The 19,902-nt window shown below is 45.9% G+C and overlaps 2 protein-coding genes across 2 annotated transcripts in view; one reads left to right on the top strand and one right to left on the bottom strand.

The window, feature by feature from the left end:
- Positions 1 to 195: 195 nt before the first annotated feature.
- BHLHE41 (basic helix-loop-helix family member e41) lies at positions 196 to 7,745 on the bottom strand. The gene is made up of 5 exons (XM_031670519.2): positions 7,372 to 7,745; positions 7,168 to 7,231; positions 6,753 to 6,860; positions 6,316 to 6,427; positions 196 to 5,838 (listed from the first exon to the last, which is right to left on the bottom strand). Exons 1-5 carry the CDS (start codon positions 7,431 to 7,433, stop codon positions 4,721 to 4,723), a joined length of 1,464 nt encoding a protein of 487 aa, XP_031526379.2. The 5' UTR covers positions 7,434 to 7,745; the 3' UTR covers positions 196 to 4,720.
- SSPN (sarcospan) overlaps positions 4,763 to 19,902 on the top strand; it is a 104,704-nt gene continuing 89,564 nt past the window's right edge. The window contains exon 1 of the mRNA XM_072954568.1: positions 4,763 to 4,807. The gene's annotated coding sequence lies outside the window, so the exon portion shown is untranslated. The remainder of the gene's footprint in view (positions 4,808 to 19,902) is intronic.

The raw sequence follows: 19,902 nt of genomic DNA, 5'->3' as shown, positions 1-19,902 counted from the left end.
AAAACCAATTTTAATGTAATACAAATTTTAAAATATATAATGTATTTGAAGGCTTTTGTACAAGTGCTCTGATATGGAACATTGCCGAGAATGTGAAAGTTAAACAAAGGAAAAAAAAGTTGGGGGGAGAGCCATCACAGATTCTACAAGCTCACACAATTTAGAGAAGTACCCTCAGGTACTCTGTTAGAACCTATTTAATGCTAATTTTAGACACATTTCAAATGGGTGTGGTTTTGGTTAAATGGTTTCCCAGGTCACAGTAAGTCAGAGTAGCAAATTAGATAAGACTTGGAGGCAGGCGCTCTGACACATCAAGAAGTGACAGCTGGCAGCCTGACCCTGAGTAAAGAGACTGAAAAAAACCTATAAAAAGCAGATAGAAGATCTCAAAAAGAATTTAGTGCAGGTGCCAGTATTCCCAGATGACATGCATAGGGCAAAAGTGATGTGTGTAATGATGACCCTGAATTATTGAGAAAGGTTAACTGTGGATAGGGTACTTTTTTTTTTCTAAGACGTGTAACACATTTTAGTAAGCTTCTCACCAAATTTTAAGAAAAAAAAAGTAGTAAAAGATAAACAATGTTGGCACCTGAACAGAGAAGCTTCAGTTTTCTCAACCTTTGTTTTATGGGGCATATATCACTCCCTGAAGCCATATAAATTGGGCATCACTGAATTCAGAATTTTAAAATATCAACTTTTAAAAAAGGGTTTAGTTTTACATTTGTTTGGAGTTTTCAAGGTGGAATCACTGAACAAGTACATGAAACCCAATTTTAAGACAAATATCTGACTCCTTTCCTGGAGCATTTTTTTCAAAAAGCACATACTGCACATGTTTTTTAGTGTAAATCCCATCTTAATCACAGAAAATATGTGATAAATTTCCATGTCAATCCCCCATAAAATTCTATGACAAACTGGAACTTACATTGGACTTAATGCTTGAGTTGCATATCCATTCTGAACCTATTTAAAACAACACAGTTAAGACAACGGGTGGGCCTAAATATATTGATCTGAGGGGCCAACAGATTAAGAATTTTTGTCTAATGAATTGCTACCTGAAGGAAAATACTATTATCATAATTGTACAGCGAGCTTTTGGCATTACAGTGGGCTTCATTCGTTGATGAAGGCTCTGTTCATTTCTAGCTAAAGTAAAAGGCCTTAGTCTGTCCAGCCACATCTTCCCAGGCTCTCAATCGGCAATCACCTCCCGTAGATTCAGAACCAACCTGTGACATAGACAGGAACGGCCTGAGGCTTCTTTTACAAACTTTTGAACAGATCTCAGGTAATGGGCAGTAACAACAGTTATGGTCTGTGTGGCCAGTAAGAGAACTAAATGAAAAATAGTTTTCACAATGATAGGAACTAAAACTCCAGTCAAACTTTAAATAGCTGTTAAAATATATAGTTTCTCATGCGTTAAAACTGTGCTTACCTCTTGGGAGTGGTGGTGGGGGGGTTAATCAATTCAGTATAAAGTTTGCTGAGAGATATATGTATGTAAAATTAATTGGTATAATACCAAATGTAGAAAAACATTATTGGACTCAAGATTCATATTTGTCATATATTCGTCATATATTGAAAAGTCACATACACTACAAAGGATTTAGGCTAAAGCTTCACTGCTGTGGGCATAGAATCCTCCTTAGCAAATTATATAATGACTCCAGCTTTTTAATTCATTAAAATAAATCAATTACCAAAATAACATTTTTTCAGGTGCAATATAAACAATATTATTTTGCAGTTCTATTAGGCATTTGGACTAAATAACTAACCTGTAAAACCTGGTCCATCCCTAAGATTTTTAAGTTTATTATACCAAAATTATACAAATGTTAAAACATTTTATTATCTTCTGACTTACCTTGAATCTTGTTTTTTGGTTATGAAACTAATACTTTTTCAATATGGCACTAACATGAAGCTTCAAATATTTAAAATGTTATTTTTTCCATTATTCTCGTTTAGACAGAGTATTTTTCTAAAATCCAGTTAATTACAGTGCTCAAAAATCCTACATGGTTTTCTAATGTTAATTTTTATTTCCTTTGTTCCTGTGGTTTATTCTTGACGTTTCATGATTGCTGCCCAATCAAATCTGATTTGTTTCAAGATACTGCAGTGCAGAGTAGTTCACTGACTGGGGATACGATAGATCTGGCCTCTAGTGCTGGTTCCAGGGAGCTGTGTTACCTTGGGAAGATATTTGATATCTCTGGGCTTCACTTCCCTCATATTATAGAATGCAGGGGGCTGGACAGCTGATCTCTGAGGTTCCTTCCGGCTCCACTTTCTATGACTTGCAATTTGGTTGCCATAAAGTCAGCAGAGGGAGCACTTTTTCTACATCCCATAAATTTTTACTGTAATTTCAACACCTTTCAAAAAATCAAAGGGTTTGTGAAGAACATTACTGAAACTAAATACTGATAATCCTTCACACAGTTGGTATCAAATCACAAATTTGACTATAAACTTGAGAAAAGTCTAGAAATAATTATTTTTGTTCTTTGAATTCCATGATAAGAGTCCCATAAGAGGATTGTTTTAGAATGATTAAGGAGCTAAAATATACTGAGAAATTAACCACCGGTAAGAGGTAGTATATTTATATGGGACCCAGTGAAAGAGAAACACCAGCCCATCCAACAGAGGCTATCTGGTATCAAAGATGAAAAGTGAGAAATTCATCAATCATAAAAACATTAGCAGACTGGGTCTAATATAAACAAATAACGCAAGTGACTGGTAGGTTTTTCTTTTGCGCTTTTCATTTAGCTACACTGGGAACAAGCATGTAGACACAGCTAGAGCCTGGAGGCTTGCAAGAGACTCGAAATGTGTGGTATCAAGCCAATGACAAAGTTGCGTATCTGAGAACCTAAACTCCTTTTATCCCTATATTCATAGATATCTTAAAACTAACTGAGTATCCATTGTGTCTTTTTAATTATTAGACAATCTCATATCGTACGTATATTAAAGTTTTTATTCCTTAGTAAGAATTTTAAAGTCACAAAATAGCGTGGCAATATTTATTTTAGGTAATAGAATTTATGGAGTGCTGAAAATACTAGAATATAAAGATAATTTCTAGTTTATCTTCACATACTAAACTTTTCTAAACCAGCTGGTTTCTTGCGGAGAGTATTTTATTTATTTTTTTTAATAATTTAAGACAGCATAAGCTTGTACCAAGCATAAGCATTGTAACAAAAGTGCAACTTTTCAGCAAATCCTCCCCCAAAGATATTTTAACTCAAAATATCATTAGCACATATTTTCTCCCTACAAAAATAGCATGTCAGACATCATTAATTGGATGTATTAACAACTATGTACATAAGAGCCACCTTGTAGGCTAAGAGTTTAACGTTGTTTAAACACAGCGTTTGAGGCAAACAGTAGCAGCAGCAGCAGCAGCAAATGCACCAAACTGACTGAAAGACCCAGATATTTTCTTCACTCACATTCAGACTGTTGTGTCTCACCCCTTACATAACATTCAAGTGAGATTTCTCACAGTGCTACCTTGGCAACAAACTAAAAATATCTAGACAAGGTCTTGGTTTAAGCCTTATTAAAAAAGCTTTCTTTGTGATTATCTGGTATCTGGTTTGGTCTCCAGAAAATACATAGACTTGGAGATAGGAAGGCCTCACAGGGCTTCATTCCACATCTTTACAGCATTTCCAATCAACACTGACCAGCTGAATGCTTTCCTCCACTTTTGTGAACCAACAGAATAGAGGCTAAATCAGTTTGGACTTGTTTTCTGTTTTTAAGTTCAGTGCACATTTTTTTTAACAGCAAGATTATACAAACTTGGGAACATGATGGATTAAATAATGACTGGGTGAGAATAGACGCACTCAGTATATATATATATATATGTATACATATATATATGAAATTAAGATGAGTCTATTGATTCATGGTCAATTTCTCAATAAAGTGCTAGCAAATGTCCTAAGAATGACTCCGGCCTTCCTCATCCATTTCTTTCCCTGACTTAGTTCTGACCATGGCCTAACTCCGCGTCTCTTTAAACAAGTGCAAGTTACTAAGGGATACCATTCAAACCACTTCAGAATAGGCTGCAACGTGAGCGACTGCGTCCTCACCTCTTTGAAAAATATATGCTTTTTTAAAAGCTGAACATTATAAAATACTGAAGAGTAAAGTGGATTTTAAAAGATCCTCATTCTGTTTGTGGAAAGCCTCCTAAAGCAGGCAGGACAGCTTTGAGACACAGGCAGAAAAGAGCTACCTGTGGTTCCATGTCAGCTCCTCGGCCACCGTCCCCTACCCTGGTTCAATGCGCTCACCCGCAGAGCAGACTCTTCTCACTTCTTCGAGAATTAGGTTCTGTATTTTAAAAGATAATGGAACGTGGCCTGAAAGAAGGCATAGCTGATTATGGGGAGTTCTTTAAAGAAAAAAGAATGTCTAGCAGAGTTTCTCTTACAGATGGTGGGGGAAGAAAGGGATGTTAGTGTGTGGAGGGTGGTGGGTGGTGAGGGATGAGCAAAACAGGAACTCTAAATGTACACAAAACACCTGTGTTGTTGTTTTTTTAAAAAAAGCCTGTCGTGCATCTATTACACTTCCTCCCTTAAAAACGTTAAGGGCGTTTTAACTTAGTAATATTATTCTGCGCGAACCCCGGTCCTTTCTAAGAAAGGGGCGCAAGGATTCAGGGGCTTTCCTTTCCTGGCTGCGAGGGATCTTCCTGAGCGGAGCTCTCCGGGTGCCCGGGCTCGCGGGGACCGGCGAAGGGCAGGTGGGTGCGGCCGTGCGGGTGCGGGGGGTGCAGCGCCCCAGGGGGCGCCACCTCGTGCGGCAGGAGGGTCGCGGCGGCGGCGGCGGCGGCGGCAGCGGCCGCCTTCTCGGGAGGGGGCGACAACACCGAGGACAGGCAGGGGAAGGCGGCGGCGGCGGCGGCCGCAGCAGCGGCGGCGGCGGCGGCGGCCGGGGCGGGGATGCCGGGGTACAGCAGTGGGAACGGGGCGGCGGCCGCCGCGGGGTACAGGTACTTCTCCAGGCCGCTCTTGTCCAGGAAGGGCTGCACGTAGGCGGCGGCGGCCGAAGGCGAGAGGAAGTAGAAGGGCAGGCAGAAGGGGGCCGCGGCGGCCGCGGGCTGCGCGAAGGGCGCGCCCCCGCCTCCGCCGAACGCCACCAGCGAGCTGAGCAGGGCGGCGTCGGGTCTCAGCAGCGCGGCGGCGGCGGCCGGGTCGGGCCCCAGGAGCGCGGCTGCCGCCGCCGCCGCGCCGCCCCCCGGGCCGCCGCCGCCGCCGCGGGAATCCAGCTTCATCCTCTTGGGTGCCGGCGAGTCCTCCCCGGGAGGCTCCTGCTTGATGGTGACGCGGCTCGCCCCGGCGCCTTTGCCCTTCTCGCGGTCCGGCCGGGCCTCGGCCTCGCCGCCGTAGCCGCTGTCCGTGTCCGTGTCGTTCTCGGCGGCGAGCTCGGCGCTGGGCTGAGTCCGCTGGATGACCGGCACGCAGTGGGCGAGGGGCTCCAGCTTCTGCCCCGCGCGCTCCAGGCAGGGGGCGGCCGCGGACCCCGCGGGGGCGGCGGCCGAGGGCGCGCCTGTGCCTTTGCTCAGAGGAACCTGTTGAGTCAACAGCTGGGGGGTGGGCAAAAACTGGGTGGCCACGGCGTGCAAATGGTTGATCAGCTGGACACACCGCGGCTCCCTGGGCGTCCAGCTCTCAAACCGGGCGAGGTATTGCAAGACTTCTTTGGCGCATGTTTGAAATCCCGAGTGGAACGCATCCAAGTCGGACTGAATGGGCGATTTCAGAGATCGCTCCCCTAGGAAGAGGAAGGGGTGGGGGGTGGGCATCAGAGGAATGGAGGCAAGAAGAAAAACACCGACGTTAAAACATCTGCTTATCACGTGGGCCCTGCATTGACTAAAGTGATCTCGGTTTTTCCTCTGTATTCGAGTGATATAATCCACCGGTTGCCGAGAGGTGGGAGGAGTGGGGGATGGCGGGGGTGAGGAGCAGGGGGGCGCTCTACTCCCAGATGAAACACCAACCAAAGTGGAGAGGGCGCAACCGCCACTTTAAATAAAAATCTGATTCCTCTGAGTTCTGCTGAAAGCCTCTAGGATGCTTCGGGAAATGGGCACTTTCCAATGAAGGGAAAGTATAAGCAATTTAACAAATGAGAGTGAGCCCTTGGGCCCAGGGAAGGAGGTGGGGGGTGGGGGGAAGAGTCCTAACACTGCTCCTCTGTGGGCTGCCGGGCTTCATGGGGTGGGTTGGCCTCCCTGAACTGACTTACCATTCTGTAAAGCAATTATCTTCTGATGCTGCTGCTCCGTTAAGGCTGTTAAAGCTTTTAAGTGTTTCAAAGTTAATTCCAAGACTACCGCTTTCTCCAGATGCCCCAGAGTCTGCAGTGGTGCAAAAGAGAAGGGAGCACTTGGTTACTTAAAAACACACATTTGGCTTGATTGGCTCTCCATTCAGCACAGCAACTTAAGCAAACACTTTGAAAGAACTACTATTCCTACACTTCTTGAGCTTTCCACAATTTAGGTTATAAATGATTTCTTGCTTTGAGTTGTGAAACACCTACTCCTGAGTTTGCAGTAAACTACACTATACCACAAGTTGTAAGGCGTCTGATATTTATATTTATTCTTATATCTCTGGGAGTAGTACCAGACTATTAACATGTCCTTGGAGAGCAGCAAAGAATAAAAATGTGCATCTTACTGTCAACTTTAGATGTTCAGGTAGTAAGTCTTTCAGCTGAGCAATGCATTCATTAATTCGGTCTCTTCTTTTCTTTTCTATTAATCTGTGCGGTAATTTGTAGGTATCCTTAGTATATGAAAGTCATGAAAGAGAGAAAACAATAAGCTGAACATTTATTTACTGGATATAACACCCCCCCCATACTATGTAGTAAACTATGCTCAAGAAACCTCTTTCCTCTGGACTGTTCTGAAATGCAATTTAAATTCAGGTATGATGTTTAATCTCCCCCTGAGAGTATCCCGCAAACCACTTAAAATTCACAGTTGGGGAAGCTCAAGGGCTGGAATATATCTGCGGGCAGAGCTTCGCTGTGAAATCAATGGCCCTAATTAACTATCCAGGCAGGGGAACATGAGAAACTTACACTTACCTTGCTGTCGTCTCGCTTCATGCTCCTTTTGGGTTTACACATATACAGAGAGGAATAATCCAGTCTGCAAAACAGAAATCAGCATCAGGCACCCGTTCGGGGAGGGGCTCTGCCCTCGCCCGCTCCATACCACTTTCTGGAGAAGGGAAAAGAAAAAGCCAACTGAAGCCTAGACAGATATTCGCAAGGGTGTGTGCACCTTACCCTATAAAATCTCTATGTTCCAGTAACTGTCTCTCTTGCAAATGAGGAATTCCTTCGTCCATGTTCAATCGCTGTCCGTTTCCTCTGTTTCGATTTTTGGGGTTCTGTTCTATAATCTGTGGGACGGTAGCTTTGGGAGCTCTTGGGGGGATCTGTACGTCTCCAGTCTCTCTTTTCTCTCTCCCTCTTCAGTGCAGTGTTGAAAGTGTGAAGCAGTTGGTCCCCCCCTCCCACCGCGCTCGCTCTCTCGCACACACACGCACACACACGCACGCACACTCGCGCCGGCCCCACTGCACTGGTAGTTTGCTCTCACTCCGGGCAGTGTTTGGCCACAGGGCACGCGCGTCGCCGGCCAGACCAGCACCCAGCTCACGTGCGGAACGTACCATCCGCGGTCCAGCCCGGAGGGGGGCGGGGGAGGAGGGGCCGGGCCGGGCCGGGAGGGGGCGTCGGGAGAAGGCTGCGAGGGAAGGCGAGCGGCGGGAGGGGGCGGGGACACCTGATCAGGGCCACCGGAAAGGAAAAACAACTTCAGCCAAGATATTCATCTTCCCAAAGGCGATGCTGAAGGCTGGGGGCAGTGGGAGGGGGTGCTGGGGGTGCGGGGCAGCCGGGGCTTCCTCGGTTCGGAAGTGCGACTCCCTCAATCCGTCCGTCATTATGGTTCAGGAACGGGAACGTGGCTTTTTGCTTTTCCACCGACTGTGCTGTTGGTTTGGACCAGAGAAAGGAAAGAGAAAGAGATTCGCGGTGGGTCAACTTCAGTCCCTAAGGACAATTTGGGGACTTGTTTGCTCACCGTTCGGTGGCGTGGGGGGACCCCTTAGCCCTGGTTGGAGGTGGACCCGAAAAGGAACAACTTGAAATCCGCTCCCTAAAAGATTTAAGATAAATGAAAATGTAGCCACTGGGTCAGAATGTCGCAATCCAAGTGTCTTTCGGCCCCACGGTGTCCCTGGGCCACCCAAACTTCCCGCAGTAGCCGGAATTGCGGTGCCACTAATCACAGCCGCAGATGACGACGTTTGGGGCCTCAGACGCTCCCGGAGGAACACGGCAGGGAGGGAGGGGGTGAGGATGGGGTAGCACGAGAGGGGCTACCGCGGGAAAGCAATGCAGCATTATGACTCGCCGGCTAAACTCTGCCGCCCCTCCGTGCCTCGGGTGGCGCTGCTTGCTTTCCCCGCCCCCTCCCCCCTCGTCTGATAAGCGACGCCGGGAGTGTGCAGAGCCCACGTTTACTACTGCTGGCACCTCCAAAGCCTCCCTCCTTAATCCTGTCTCAAACGGGTACCAGCACAGGGCCAGCAACGTGATCCGACCTGCCGCTGCCACATCACTGCGCGGGGAACCCGTGCGCGCGCGCGCTCGCCGGCGCTGCAGCCCCGGCGCCCCGCGCGGGGAAAGCACAGGCCAGCACGAGCCGGGCTACCTTTCCCCACAGCCATCCCGGGAGCATGACTCACTGCTAGTGAGAGTTACCGGGAGGTGCCCGCAGTTGCGCACCGCCCCTGCCGCCTGGCGCGGCGGACCGCAAGGGGCCTGGGAGGCCGGGGGAAGGTGCGTCCTGCGGGATTCCCAGGTCTCCGGCCCCGCTGCCGCCACTCGGGTCCCAGGGCTGGGATGGAGGAAATATGCATTAATCTCTCTCTCTTTCTCTCTATATAAAACTGCACACACATAGGCAGATAGATAGCAAACCAAACGTCTTTTCTTCCTGCATTCTCCCAGGTGATCCCCGAAACATTACTAATTGCCAGTGGCACGTGAACCAGGGGGAGAAGTACGCCGAATGCACGCGCACCGGGGCGCAGCAGGGACTGGGGCCGTCGCTACGTGTCCCCCGGCCCGCCCCGCCGAGCGCGGGTTCCGGGGACGGATCTGGGTCGCGGGAAGCGGCGGCTGGGAGGCGGTCACGTGTCTGCGGGAGTCGCGTCTCTTCCCCGCCTCCAGGAGCCGCCGGGGCCGCGGCCGCGCTGCTGCAGTCTCCCGGGTCCTGGGCGGAGACGCGCCGCGTCTGGCTTCGTGACTCCGGCGGCGGCGGCGGCGGCCCAAGCTCACCCCGGCGTGAGGAGACGCTCGCGCTCCGTCCACTTCGGCTGGTTAGAGGGCCTTTTAAGGTCTCTTGACTTCCTCAAATTCAGAGACGCATTTTGCATCAAACAGGCAATATAAGAATGTAACACATAAAAGAAAAAGTATTTTTAAAATACTGATTTTATTTTAAACCTGTATCTAGCCTCGCTCTTGTTTCCAAGTGATGGAGTGATTAATTCCCTTTGGTGGGGAGGGCAATTTGGAGCCCTGAAAGCAGCCTATCCCCGCAGCACTATGTCATTTTGTCCTCTCGTTCTAGACTGACCCCCAAAAAGCAGGGGAGAGGGGGCATGCCGTTAAGGTGAATCATTTGAAAAATGAAATACCAGCTCCCCTTATAGGTTTCTGACTGTTTGTAGAAGGAAGAGCTTGTAAATATTTGCTCCAGAGCTAAAATTTCACCTGAAAGAGATGGCTGGAGTATTTAGAGAAAATGAAGACCGGACCGCCGCTTGGCCTCGTCAGGAAAGCAGACCAGAGGCAAGGCTGACAGCTGAGCAGGGTAAACCTTAAGGCAATGGGAGCAATAGGGGAGGAAGTCCAGCAGATTATAGCTGTGTTAATTTGGGATGTAAACTTCCCCTAATTCAAAGACAAAGGGACTTTGCTGCAAATGATGCCTTTTCTGTCGGCGCTTTAATCTCCCCTGCCTCCATGTCTTCTGTCCCACGTTTCCCTCCTCTGTTTCAACATTTTTGTTTTCTCTTTCACGCGTTTCATTTTCTGACACCCGGCTCAGGCTGTGCGTGGAGTCTTCTAATGTTTGGACTCCTTTATCATTGTCAGTCCTGTCTTTTTCGTGCCCACCTTTAAACGCTTGTTTCCCTTTTGTTCTTATTTTTTGATGTCCTTTTTTTTCTTCCTACCTTATTCCCTGTCAAATGTCTGCTTTTACTCTTTCCTTGTAATTTTTATTCTCTTATTCACTTTGTCTTGTTTTCTTTTTCATCTTGATGACTCTTCTTGCTTATCCACTTGCCTTAAACTTGAGTCCTACTCCTTTTCTTGTACCTTCTGGAACACCAGGTATAGTTTAATGCCTCCAAACATCCCTTCGATGCAAGGAGGGTGTAGCAATAGCTAACAAATGTACAGCATTTACAATAAGCGTACCGGGGACCTTTCTAAGGGCTTTTGATGGATTAACTCATGAATTCTTTCCATACCTTATGAGGTAGATACTATTATTGTCTCCATTCTGCGGATGAGAAAACAGACACAGAAAGGTTACAAGATAAGCCTGTGGTCCCAGAGCCAGGATTTAAGCACAGACAGTGGGCTCCAGTGTCTGTGTCCATAACTATTACCCCTTGATGTGAACAGTGAGGGCCAAGATCTAAATGTTAACTAGCTGTTTCAGGGATGTTTTTTAACTTACCAGTGTGAGTATGTATATTTGTTGTAGCATGTGTGTGTGTGTCTGTCTGTGTGTGTCTGTCTGTGTTTGCACGCAAATGTGTTGAAAGAGAGATGGGGAAGGGAGAGATGTTAGCATTGGAGAAGTTCATGGTACAGAAGGAAAAAGGTATTAAAAAAAGAAGGATGACTGTCTTTTGTCAGTGAGTGATTCCGTTGGCATCCAGCTCCAAATATATTGATTTTAAACCCAAATATCTAAATTCTTAATTCCTAATAATGTCATACAGATGGACAGATGGAAGTACAGTTTAGAAAAAGGCGAATGATGATCAGCTCTTTGTCATTTCCACTGAGCAGACTAAGCCAAACTCTAATTTTGAAGCTTAGGTTAGTAATGGGAAAGTTCACCTGTGGTGAGGTTAGAAAGGGGAAAAAAATCCCCTGTCTGACAAAGGAACAGAAGACTAGAATGTCCTCTTCGGGTGTGTTTAAAAATAGGTTGAGTCTTATTTTTTTAGGAACATCCTGCTGAAAGCCAAGGAGCTACAAGATGAGCTCAAAGCCCCTTTGAGCCCCTAATTAGAGAATTTTGTGATGCTTTGTTCTCAGTGAAAGATACCCATCTTTCTCCTTTCAGTAGGTGAGGGGGGGAGCTGTTTCTTTTGTTTATTTTTTTTTTTTTTTTTTTGGTTAAGTAAGGAAATCATTGCCTGTAGAGACTGTAATTAAAGAGAATACTTACCCCAGGTCCCACCCCTCTCCCCTCACCCCTGCCTAAGTATTCTAAGCCCCACACTCACTAGTCACCTTGTGACTTTGGAAGGTCTTACCGTGTTTGCTTGCAAAGTCTTGGATTTCCAACAGAAACAGAACTCTCCTGAGAGGATTAAAATTTCTGTAGAGAAGAGAGGTTTTCTGCCTTTTTAGGGTTTGTCAAGCCTCTCCACTCTCCTGGAGAGGGGACTAGGGTGTTTGGGAAAAACTACCTGTGTGGCTCTGAAGGCCTTAAAGGGCCCAGAGCTGCTCAGGGCTGTGGCGTCTCCTGCCTGAACTGCAGTAAAGATACCCCATCAGGTGTGCAGCTGCTTTTTTAATCACCTCTGTTTTGGGTAGTAGATAAGAATTTAGTCAATCTACTTCGCTTTACATCAAAAACCTCATCAATCAGTTTATAAAAATCTCAAAGAAGAAGTTTGATGCTAAAGTCAAGGTAGGGGCAGTGGAGGCAGGGACCAGCATGGGATGATAGACCAGGGATGTGTGAAGCCCCTTGGACTCCCTCCTCGGGGCATGCGCACTGCTCTCAGGCAAGAAAGGTTAGTGTTGTCAGGCACACCACCTACAGAAGACTCTTAGAAGGGAGGGGAACCCTACGGCTATTCACTAGAAGCCAAATGTGACTTTAAACCATTGCTAATGCCATTTGCTGAAGGTAGCAGATTTAAAATTCCAGAATAGGTTAGGTTTTCTAGTTGCATCCTCAGTGAATTAGTACAAGTATCCTTATTTAATTTGTGAAAGAACTTAAGTCTTTCTGTAGACTGCCGATTAATGTATCTTTGTGGTTGTAAACAGATGCATGAATCACATTTCATGTTTACGTAATACTTCTCAAGAAGTTTATACATCTATGAGTCTGCATAGTACCACGGAGCAGGGAATATTAAGTATAGGAAATGAATTTTGTTACTGCCCAAATCATCTATTTTTGTATTCATGTGACTTATCACAAACACTCACGCATGTGGTCCCGAATTTAACACATGCTCAGTGTTCCTGGGGTGCTTATGTACAAAAGACAGCTAGGGGAGAACCATCCAAGACCACTGCAGGGGGCCTCCCGGCTCGTCTGTCTCTCCTTAAATATCTGTTTGGTCCCTCCCATGCCCAGGGGCTTCTCGTACTGGTTGAGGTTGATCCAGAATGAGACCAGGAAAGTAGAGTGAGAAGCAGGTGGCAAGTCCATAAGGATTTCCACAAAGTGATCCCTGCCATTTTCTAGGTTCTCCTGGACTAGCTGGATACTGGGAATAAAGAGAGACTGTATGAAGAGGGGGCCCTTGGATGCCTGTGTTTCCCTTGTCACTGCTGATGAAGATCCTTAGAAATTGTTGGGAGAGAGACAAGTTTGTGCTATTGTGTGAAACAAGAATAGGAATAAGATACTACGCAAGCCCCTTCTGTCACCTGCCTATCAGTGACATAGCCCTCAAATCAGTTTTCAGATGGTGTCCACCCAGTGCAGAGAGCTGTCTATGACAGAGTCTGGCACTTTATAAAGGACAAAAAGACTAATTAAGGAGGATTTAGTTTACACTTAGAACTGTTAGTATGAATTTTATTTGGTAGTTAAAGCAAGAATTCATATATAATCATCACAAAAGTAATGTTTCTGATATTAACTTACGATCCTCATTCAAAAGGAAGCTAATGGAAATCTAGGCTAGGTATGAATATCAGGTAAGGACTGCGTTTGGGCCACCCAAATTCCAGCAGCTTAAACAGATTAGGAATTTCTTGTTTGGTCACATACAGGAAGTCTGGAGGAAAGGAGTCCAGAGGTAATATGAAGTAGTAATAGTGCCATCACTGTCCCAGACTTACGCATTTCTGCTCCATTCACCACCAGCTTCCGTCCCTCTTCCAGTTGCCTCATAGTCAAGATGGCTGCTGGAGCTCCTGCAGGGAAGGATAAGAGGGCATCTAACAGCTGAGCAAGTCTCCTTTAAGGAGCTTTTTAAAATTAGCTCTACCCAGTGACTTCTGCTTTGTCCAGTCCTATCACAAGGGACTAGAAATACAGTTTTCTATTTAAGGCTCCCACAACAATGTAGGGAATTCTTTGGTAAAGAGGGAGCAGAGAATGGATGTGGGGCTGGCACTAGCCGTCTCTGTGGTGGTCCGACGTAAGGAAATGGCTTGTTCAGGGCCTCTTCTTTTTTGTCATCAGCGGGTCTTTTTTTCTCTACTATACCATGTGTGTTGGTAGTATCGCTTTATTGTATGAGGGTGTTTAATAGCACCTTCAGAAAATTTTCAGTCTTCCCATCTGCAATTGCACAAACTTAACTAAGTCCTTAAGCACATGGTCTTAACATCTGTATTTTTAAGTTCTACTAATTGCAGAAATCTGCTTAGGGAGGGAACTTAAAAGGGTTTGCTCTACTTCCCGTAGAAAGCACATTGCAGCTGCATGTTTTCTGGGAAATGATTGTCTTCCTTTTAATGTAGTGGCATCTGTCCTCTGGTTGTTCTGTCTCTGTAGCTATGGCTTCTGCCCCCGCATTGGAATTGAAGAGATCAGCTTCCAGCAGAAATGCACCTTCTGATCATTCCCACCTTAATGTAGCTAAGACTTTGTTCTTCATCTATTTCATCTAATAATTAATGTCTCATTGGTATAGGATACAACAACTGTAGGGCCAGGAGATTAGGAGAAGAGCTTTGTGATGGAGTTGGGTTCTGGAGCAGATGCGGGAGGAGAGAAGAGGCAGGCGAGTGCAGCAGGTGGCAGCAGCAGGGCCATCTCTCCAGCTGGAATCGGGAGGTGAATTCTGGAAGAGAGTGCAGCTTTGGAACGTTTTAGTGGACAGGTATTAAGGCAGGTGTGTTTACAAATGTTATTTAGCTCCCTCCTTTCTTTTAAACAAGGCACCACTAACTCCTCTTTATAGATGGACAAACTCAGGTCTAGAGATTTAGGGTAACTTGTCTTTGTTGTATACTAAACAGCAAACCCAGGCAAGAGGGAACCTGAGACCTAAGGTGTGTTCCTGGGGGTGTCACCGGCAGGAGCCTGGGGTTCTAACGGCCATCTTCTCCCTTCAGCCCGCATGGGAAACCCCCATCCAAGACTTTCACCTCCCTTGGTGAAGCCCTTTCTCCAGGTTTTGGGAGCCATCGCCAGAGGCAGTTCAGTGGAATTGCTGAGAGATGAGGAAGATGGTGAGAGGGTCATTCTTGACCCCATTCTAGTGTGGAGTGGTGTTCCTGATCTTTGAGTGGAAATTCTGGGTGTGTTTCCCCACAGATGGACACATGGATGAAGGTTGTGGTTAGCCCACTGGATATAACTGCCCAGTATCTTGGAATCTGCTGTTTAATCCTCATCCACTAAACTGGTATTTATTGTGCTTATAGACGCTGTGCACTGTGAGGGGCATTAGGAATTCAATATGGAACCTTGTCTTCAACAGCCTTACAATTTGATGGACCATAATTTCTCAAAGAGGAGCGATCACCAAAGAAGCTGAGTAGTTATCCTAAAGCCATCTCATGTTCCAAAGGCTGTATGTACTCAGACACCTCCTCTTTGGTGCACTTACAGCTGTGCTTCTCCAGAAAGCACTTTAAAAATCATTCCAGAAGGCTGACTTGCAGGAGCTTGCCTGGAAGCCACTGGAAGCCTCGCATGTGCACACAGCCGCTAACGCCGCTGGAGAAGCATGGTGTGTCTCTTCCGCTTTCTGCATCTTGCACAAGGGCCTCTCATTGGCATCAGCTAAATGAGAACCCTCTGGGCAAGGGAGCGAGTGGAAAACGTCCTCCCCAAACTTCCCGCTGTGATGAGAGCCCAGAGGAGGAGGCAGTGGATCTGGGGTGGAGTTGGCAACAGACATCTCACCTCCGTGTCCCCTGTGTCTGCCTGCCTTCTCCCTTCACCACACCTAGTTCAGCTCTGCACTGTGACCGAAGCAATCTTTCTGTCCACATGGGTTCCTTGATCAAAACCCTTTGTTTCCCATTTCCACCAGGTTAAAATATATATAGAAACGCTTCAGTGAGTTGGGGGTAATAGGTCAGTGGTAGAATGCATGCTTAGCACTAGGTTCAATCCCCAATACCTCTATTGAAAAAAACAAAAACCCAAAAACAGCTCTTCAATGGCCTGAAAGACACTAGAGGTGACTTGGCCCCTGCCTACATCTTCAGTGTCCTCGCTGTCTGCTCTTCCTCTCTGTACTCCAGCATGCCAATTTCTATTCTTCTTTTCAATTTTCCTTTTTTTTTTTTTTCAAAAGTACTTGCCCTTTCAGCTCGTTAACTGATGTTGTCCCAACTTCCCAGCTGGTTGGGAAACTTTTCCCCCTCTTCTCCAACTCCCTTCAGCTCTCTTCCTTCTCTTCATCCCTCAGATGTCATCTGAAATGTCACTTTCTCCAGGAAACTTTCTCTGGGTTCTTAGACCAGCTTTGCTCCTTCTGTAAGTTCCTTTGCACCATGTCTCTTTCCTAACATGTATACTGTTTGAAAGACTCCTAAGACTTTTCAGCTTCTGTATTCCTCACTAGTTTGTAAGCTCCAGAGGACAGACGCCTGTATTGTTTACTACTGTGTCTCCAACGCCCAGGATGGTCTTAAGCGCAGAACACTCAGCTGTGTTTTTGCATGCATCCTGGGAATCATCTATGAACTGAAGCTTTGTTCCAGGGAAGGGCTTGAAGGCCAAGTCGTAACCCAGCCACATAGCATTCAAAGGGTCCTCGTGCCTGCAGGAGGTGGGGAAGGTAATGCTGGCTCCTGTCCTCCCAGTTCCCTGCTAGGACTTTCACATCCTGGTGTGGCTCTTACAGGCAGGAGCATCCTCGCTGAGCGTAGGGGATTGCCTGTTTCACCACGCGTGTGAAGATGAGGAAGTAGGTAGCATATAGGGTTGTAAAGTGCTCCTGATATGGCAGGAAACCCAGGAGCCTGGCAGGGTCTTTAGTGAAGTGGTGGGCAGTTCCCTGTGCCTCTGGAAGGGCTGTTGGTCACTGTGCCAGGATGGACATGTTCTGTGCCCAGGAGACAGTAAACTCTGCCAGCGTGCTCCCTACCAGTCTTGGTAAGTTGGCGTTTCTCACTCACAGAATTTTACTTCCTTCCACAGTTTGCACGGGCAAGGCAGGGACTTCAGGGGCTGGAACTAGCCCAGCTGAATGCACAGGTGTTCAGAGACCATGGGTTGGGGAAGAGACATCCAGGACACGGCTCTCCGAGGCCAGAAGTGGGGAGGGGGTGCAGAGTTTGGCACGACCAGCTGTGTTTACAGGCCTGCTGGGCCGATGGATCACAGGAGGGGGTCCTGGGGCAGCGCCAGAGAGCTGGGTTACCAGGAGCGCGGAAAGAAACAAGCCCTGTGCCAGGGTGTAGGAGTCAAGCCTCAGACTGGGGAACAAAGTAGGAGGGCTGAGAGCCAGTGAATCAACCATCAGAATGCCAAACTGGTAGGCACAGAGGAGACAGGAAGGAAGGGTTAGTGGGGACAAAGGAGAGCTGGAGCGAGAGGCGGAGGCAGGAACCGGGTCGGGTCGGCATGCAATACTGCTGATGTGGGGGGATTCTCCTGGGGTGGTCAGGCATGCTCCTCAGAGTCTGGAAATAGGGGCAGGACCACTTCAACTCTCATCCCCAGACCAACTTTGCATTTACTCCTGGCACTTACACTTGCGGAAACACAGAGGTCCTATTTCCCTAATTATGTATTCAGACAAACAGCATTGATTTTCCTGACCATGAGGTTGCAAAGTAAAGACTCCACTTAGCTGGCACAGCCCCGGTGATAGCAAGCCTGGGTCTGAGTTCACACCCGCTCGTGGGTCCTGCATTGTCATTGGTGATCAAGGGGATACAGGTCTGACTCTATTGTGGTTTTGGATAGCAATGCTCATGATTTTTCTGAAACCTATAGTTTTTTCCCCCCCTTTTTAAAAGAAACTCTGCGTCAGACACACCAAAGGTAATGAAACAGACACATCACATATTTCTGTCCTGTGTCATGGTATTTTATATTCCTGCTTATGGTAGGGGAGTGATGTAGACTCTGGCTTTAAGGCCAAGGAGGCCTGGGTTCCAATGCTGTTTTCCTCTGACTAGCGGTGAGACCTGGAGCAACTTATGAATGTATCAGTTTTCTCAAATGTAACACAGAGGTAGCGGCGGGTGCCTGCCTCTGACTGGTTGTCCTGCAGTCTGGGGACAATGCAGCTTAGTAGGTGAGCAGTAAATGGTAGCTCACATTGTCCTCTTAGCTGCCTGGTTAAAATGATGGGTATCACAGAGTGTGGGTTGAAAATAATGGCTAGGTTAAGTAACATATTTTAATTTCAAGAGGTAAACATACTGAAGGAAGGGGTATATAGCTCAGTGGTAGAGCACATACTTAGCATGCACAAGGTCCTGGGTTCAATCCCCAGCGCCTCCATCAACAAAATAAGTAAACCTAATTACCTCCCCCTGCAAGAGGTAAATGTATGGCTTTCAGTTATTCTTTCATTTACTAATAGGTGAATAATTGTAAAATAGAGGGCCCGAACCGTTACTGGGGTTTTCCATTAATGAGATGTAGTTTTATTTCATGTGCTGGTTGGAAATGGTCCGTCCCTATCGGCTACAACCTTATGATTTTAAAACATACTCTTCAAGCAGCTCTTCTGAGAGATCACACAGCTTCGTATTTGTGCACAAATGGAGGGGTGAGATGCTGTCTTGTTCAGGTCTTGAATGAATGACGCGGCTGAAATAAATTTCGCATTTTGTTAGCTGGCCATGGAGGATGGGTTGACTTATTTCTTCTTTATGACATCTCCCCTAATAATCATAGCAAGCACTTTTATAGCCATCATTTGGTGCCATGCTCTGTTTCAGTGTTTTACAAATATTAATTGATTTCATTGCTAATGGCCCTGTGAGATAGGAACTGTGATAACGCCATTCAGAAAAGGAGGAAACTGAGGCACAAGACGAAGTCATTTGTCCACGTCACACAGCTGGTAAGTGGCAGAGCTGGGGCTCCAAGATGGCTCTGCGGCTGCCCACATCTCTCATTTTACTGCCTCTCTGCACAACGGCCTCCCCAACATCTGGAGGAAAATGGAACATTTTTATTTACCATCCATGACTTTTTTTAGAGAAGAGAGAGTTCATGGTGCCAGAGGGAACTTGGGCTGTGGAGTCTGAAACTCTGAGCACAAGGTTAAGCTTTGCCACCCCTTGTTTGCCTGACTGTGAAAGGCAAAATACTGAACTTCTGCAAATCTTGGCATCCTCACTTATAAAGTGGGGATTTTATATACCTGTTGTGAGGGTGACTAACATTGTGTGTGACACATAGGAGATGCCCAAGGAGTAGTCGTCCCTACTTTGGTTACTAAGTATCTAAATATACCCAAATATGCAATTATTTGGTGGTTTCTTTTCTCCTGAAAAATAAATTCTTGATTTCTTCTAACTTTTCAGCTTTAAAAAAAATAGAGTAAAATCTGATCACTCAGTTAACAATGAGAGCATCCATGTGGAAAGCATTTTCTACATCAGTAATGTCCAACAGAACTTTTCATGATGATGGAAATATTCTGTAATCTGTGCTGCTGAGTATGGGGGCTACTAGGCTCATGCGATTATTGAGCTTTTGACATGTGGTTAGTTTAGCTAAGGCACTGACTTTAAAATTTTATTTAATTTTAACAAATTAAAATTTGAGTTTAAATAGCCATATGTAGGTATCGTATTGCCCAGTGAAATTATAGATGCTTTAATCAGGATCAAGTCCTGGCTGATCAGATAATTCTTTTAACAAACCCAAGTCAGTTTCTTAGCATGTTCTTTTTCTAAGGTGTCTAAGACATCTGTGTAGGAAAGAAAAAATATCAATTATCAAGCACAAATTCCAGCAAATAAAGAGAGCAATATCTATCCACTTCTCCAGGTTTTATGGCATTTGATAGATTCATTTTAATTTTACTGGAACCCAAATGACATAACTTATCAACACTTTAAAATATTGATCATGAATTGCCATGAATATTTTAGTCCTCTCCCATAAATTGATAGTAGTATAATAATTTTAATACTCATAGAATACCACATGTCTATTTGGTTTGTATATAAGCAGTGGCATGCTGATAAATGTTTAACTGGTTCTCTGGGAAAAAATGTGTGCGAATATGTTTGTGTGTATGTGTATAGTTTATTATACATTTTGCTTTTATAAAGAATATGTAGCAAAGCACACATTTACACATAATAATAAAATTGCATGACTCCTTTAAACTCCGCATAGCCAACTGATTCTCACTTAATGCTTTTATTGAT

Source organism: Vicugna pacos, chromosome 34, assembly GCF_048564905.1.
Source record: "Vicugna pacos chromosome 34, VicPac4, whole genome shotgun sequence".
NCBI classification, from domain to species: domain Eukaryota; kingdom Metazoa; phylum Chordata; class Mammalia; order Artiodactyla; family Camelidae; genus Vicugna; species Vicugna pacos.
The sequence above is the reverse complement of the archived record's forward strand: the minus strand, read 5'-3'. Positions and strand labels throughout refer to the sequence as shown.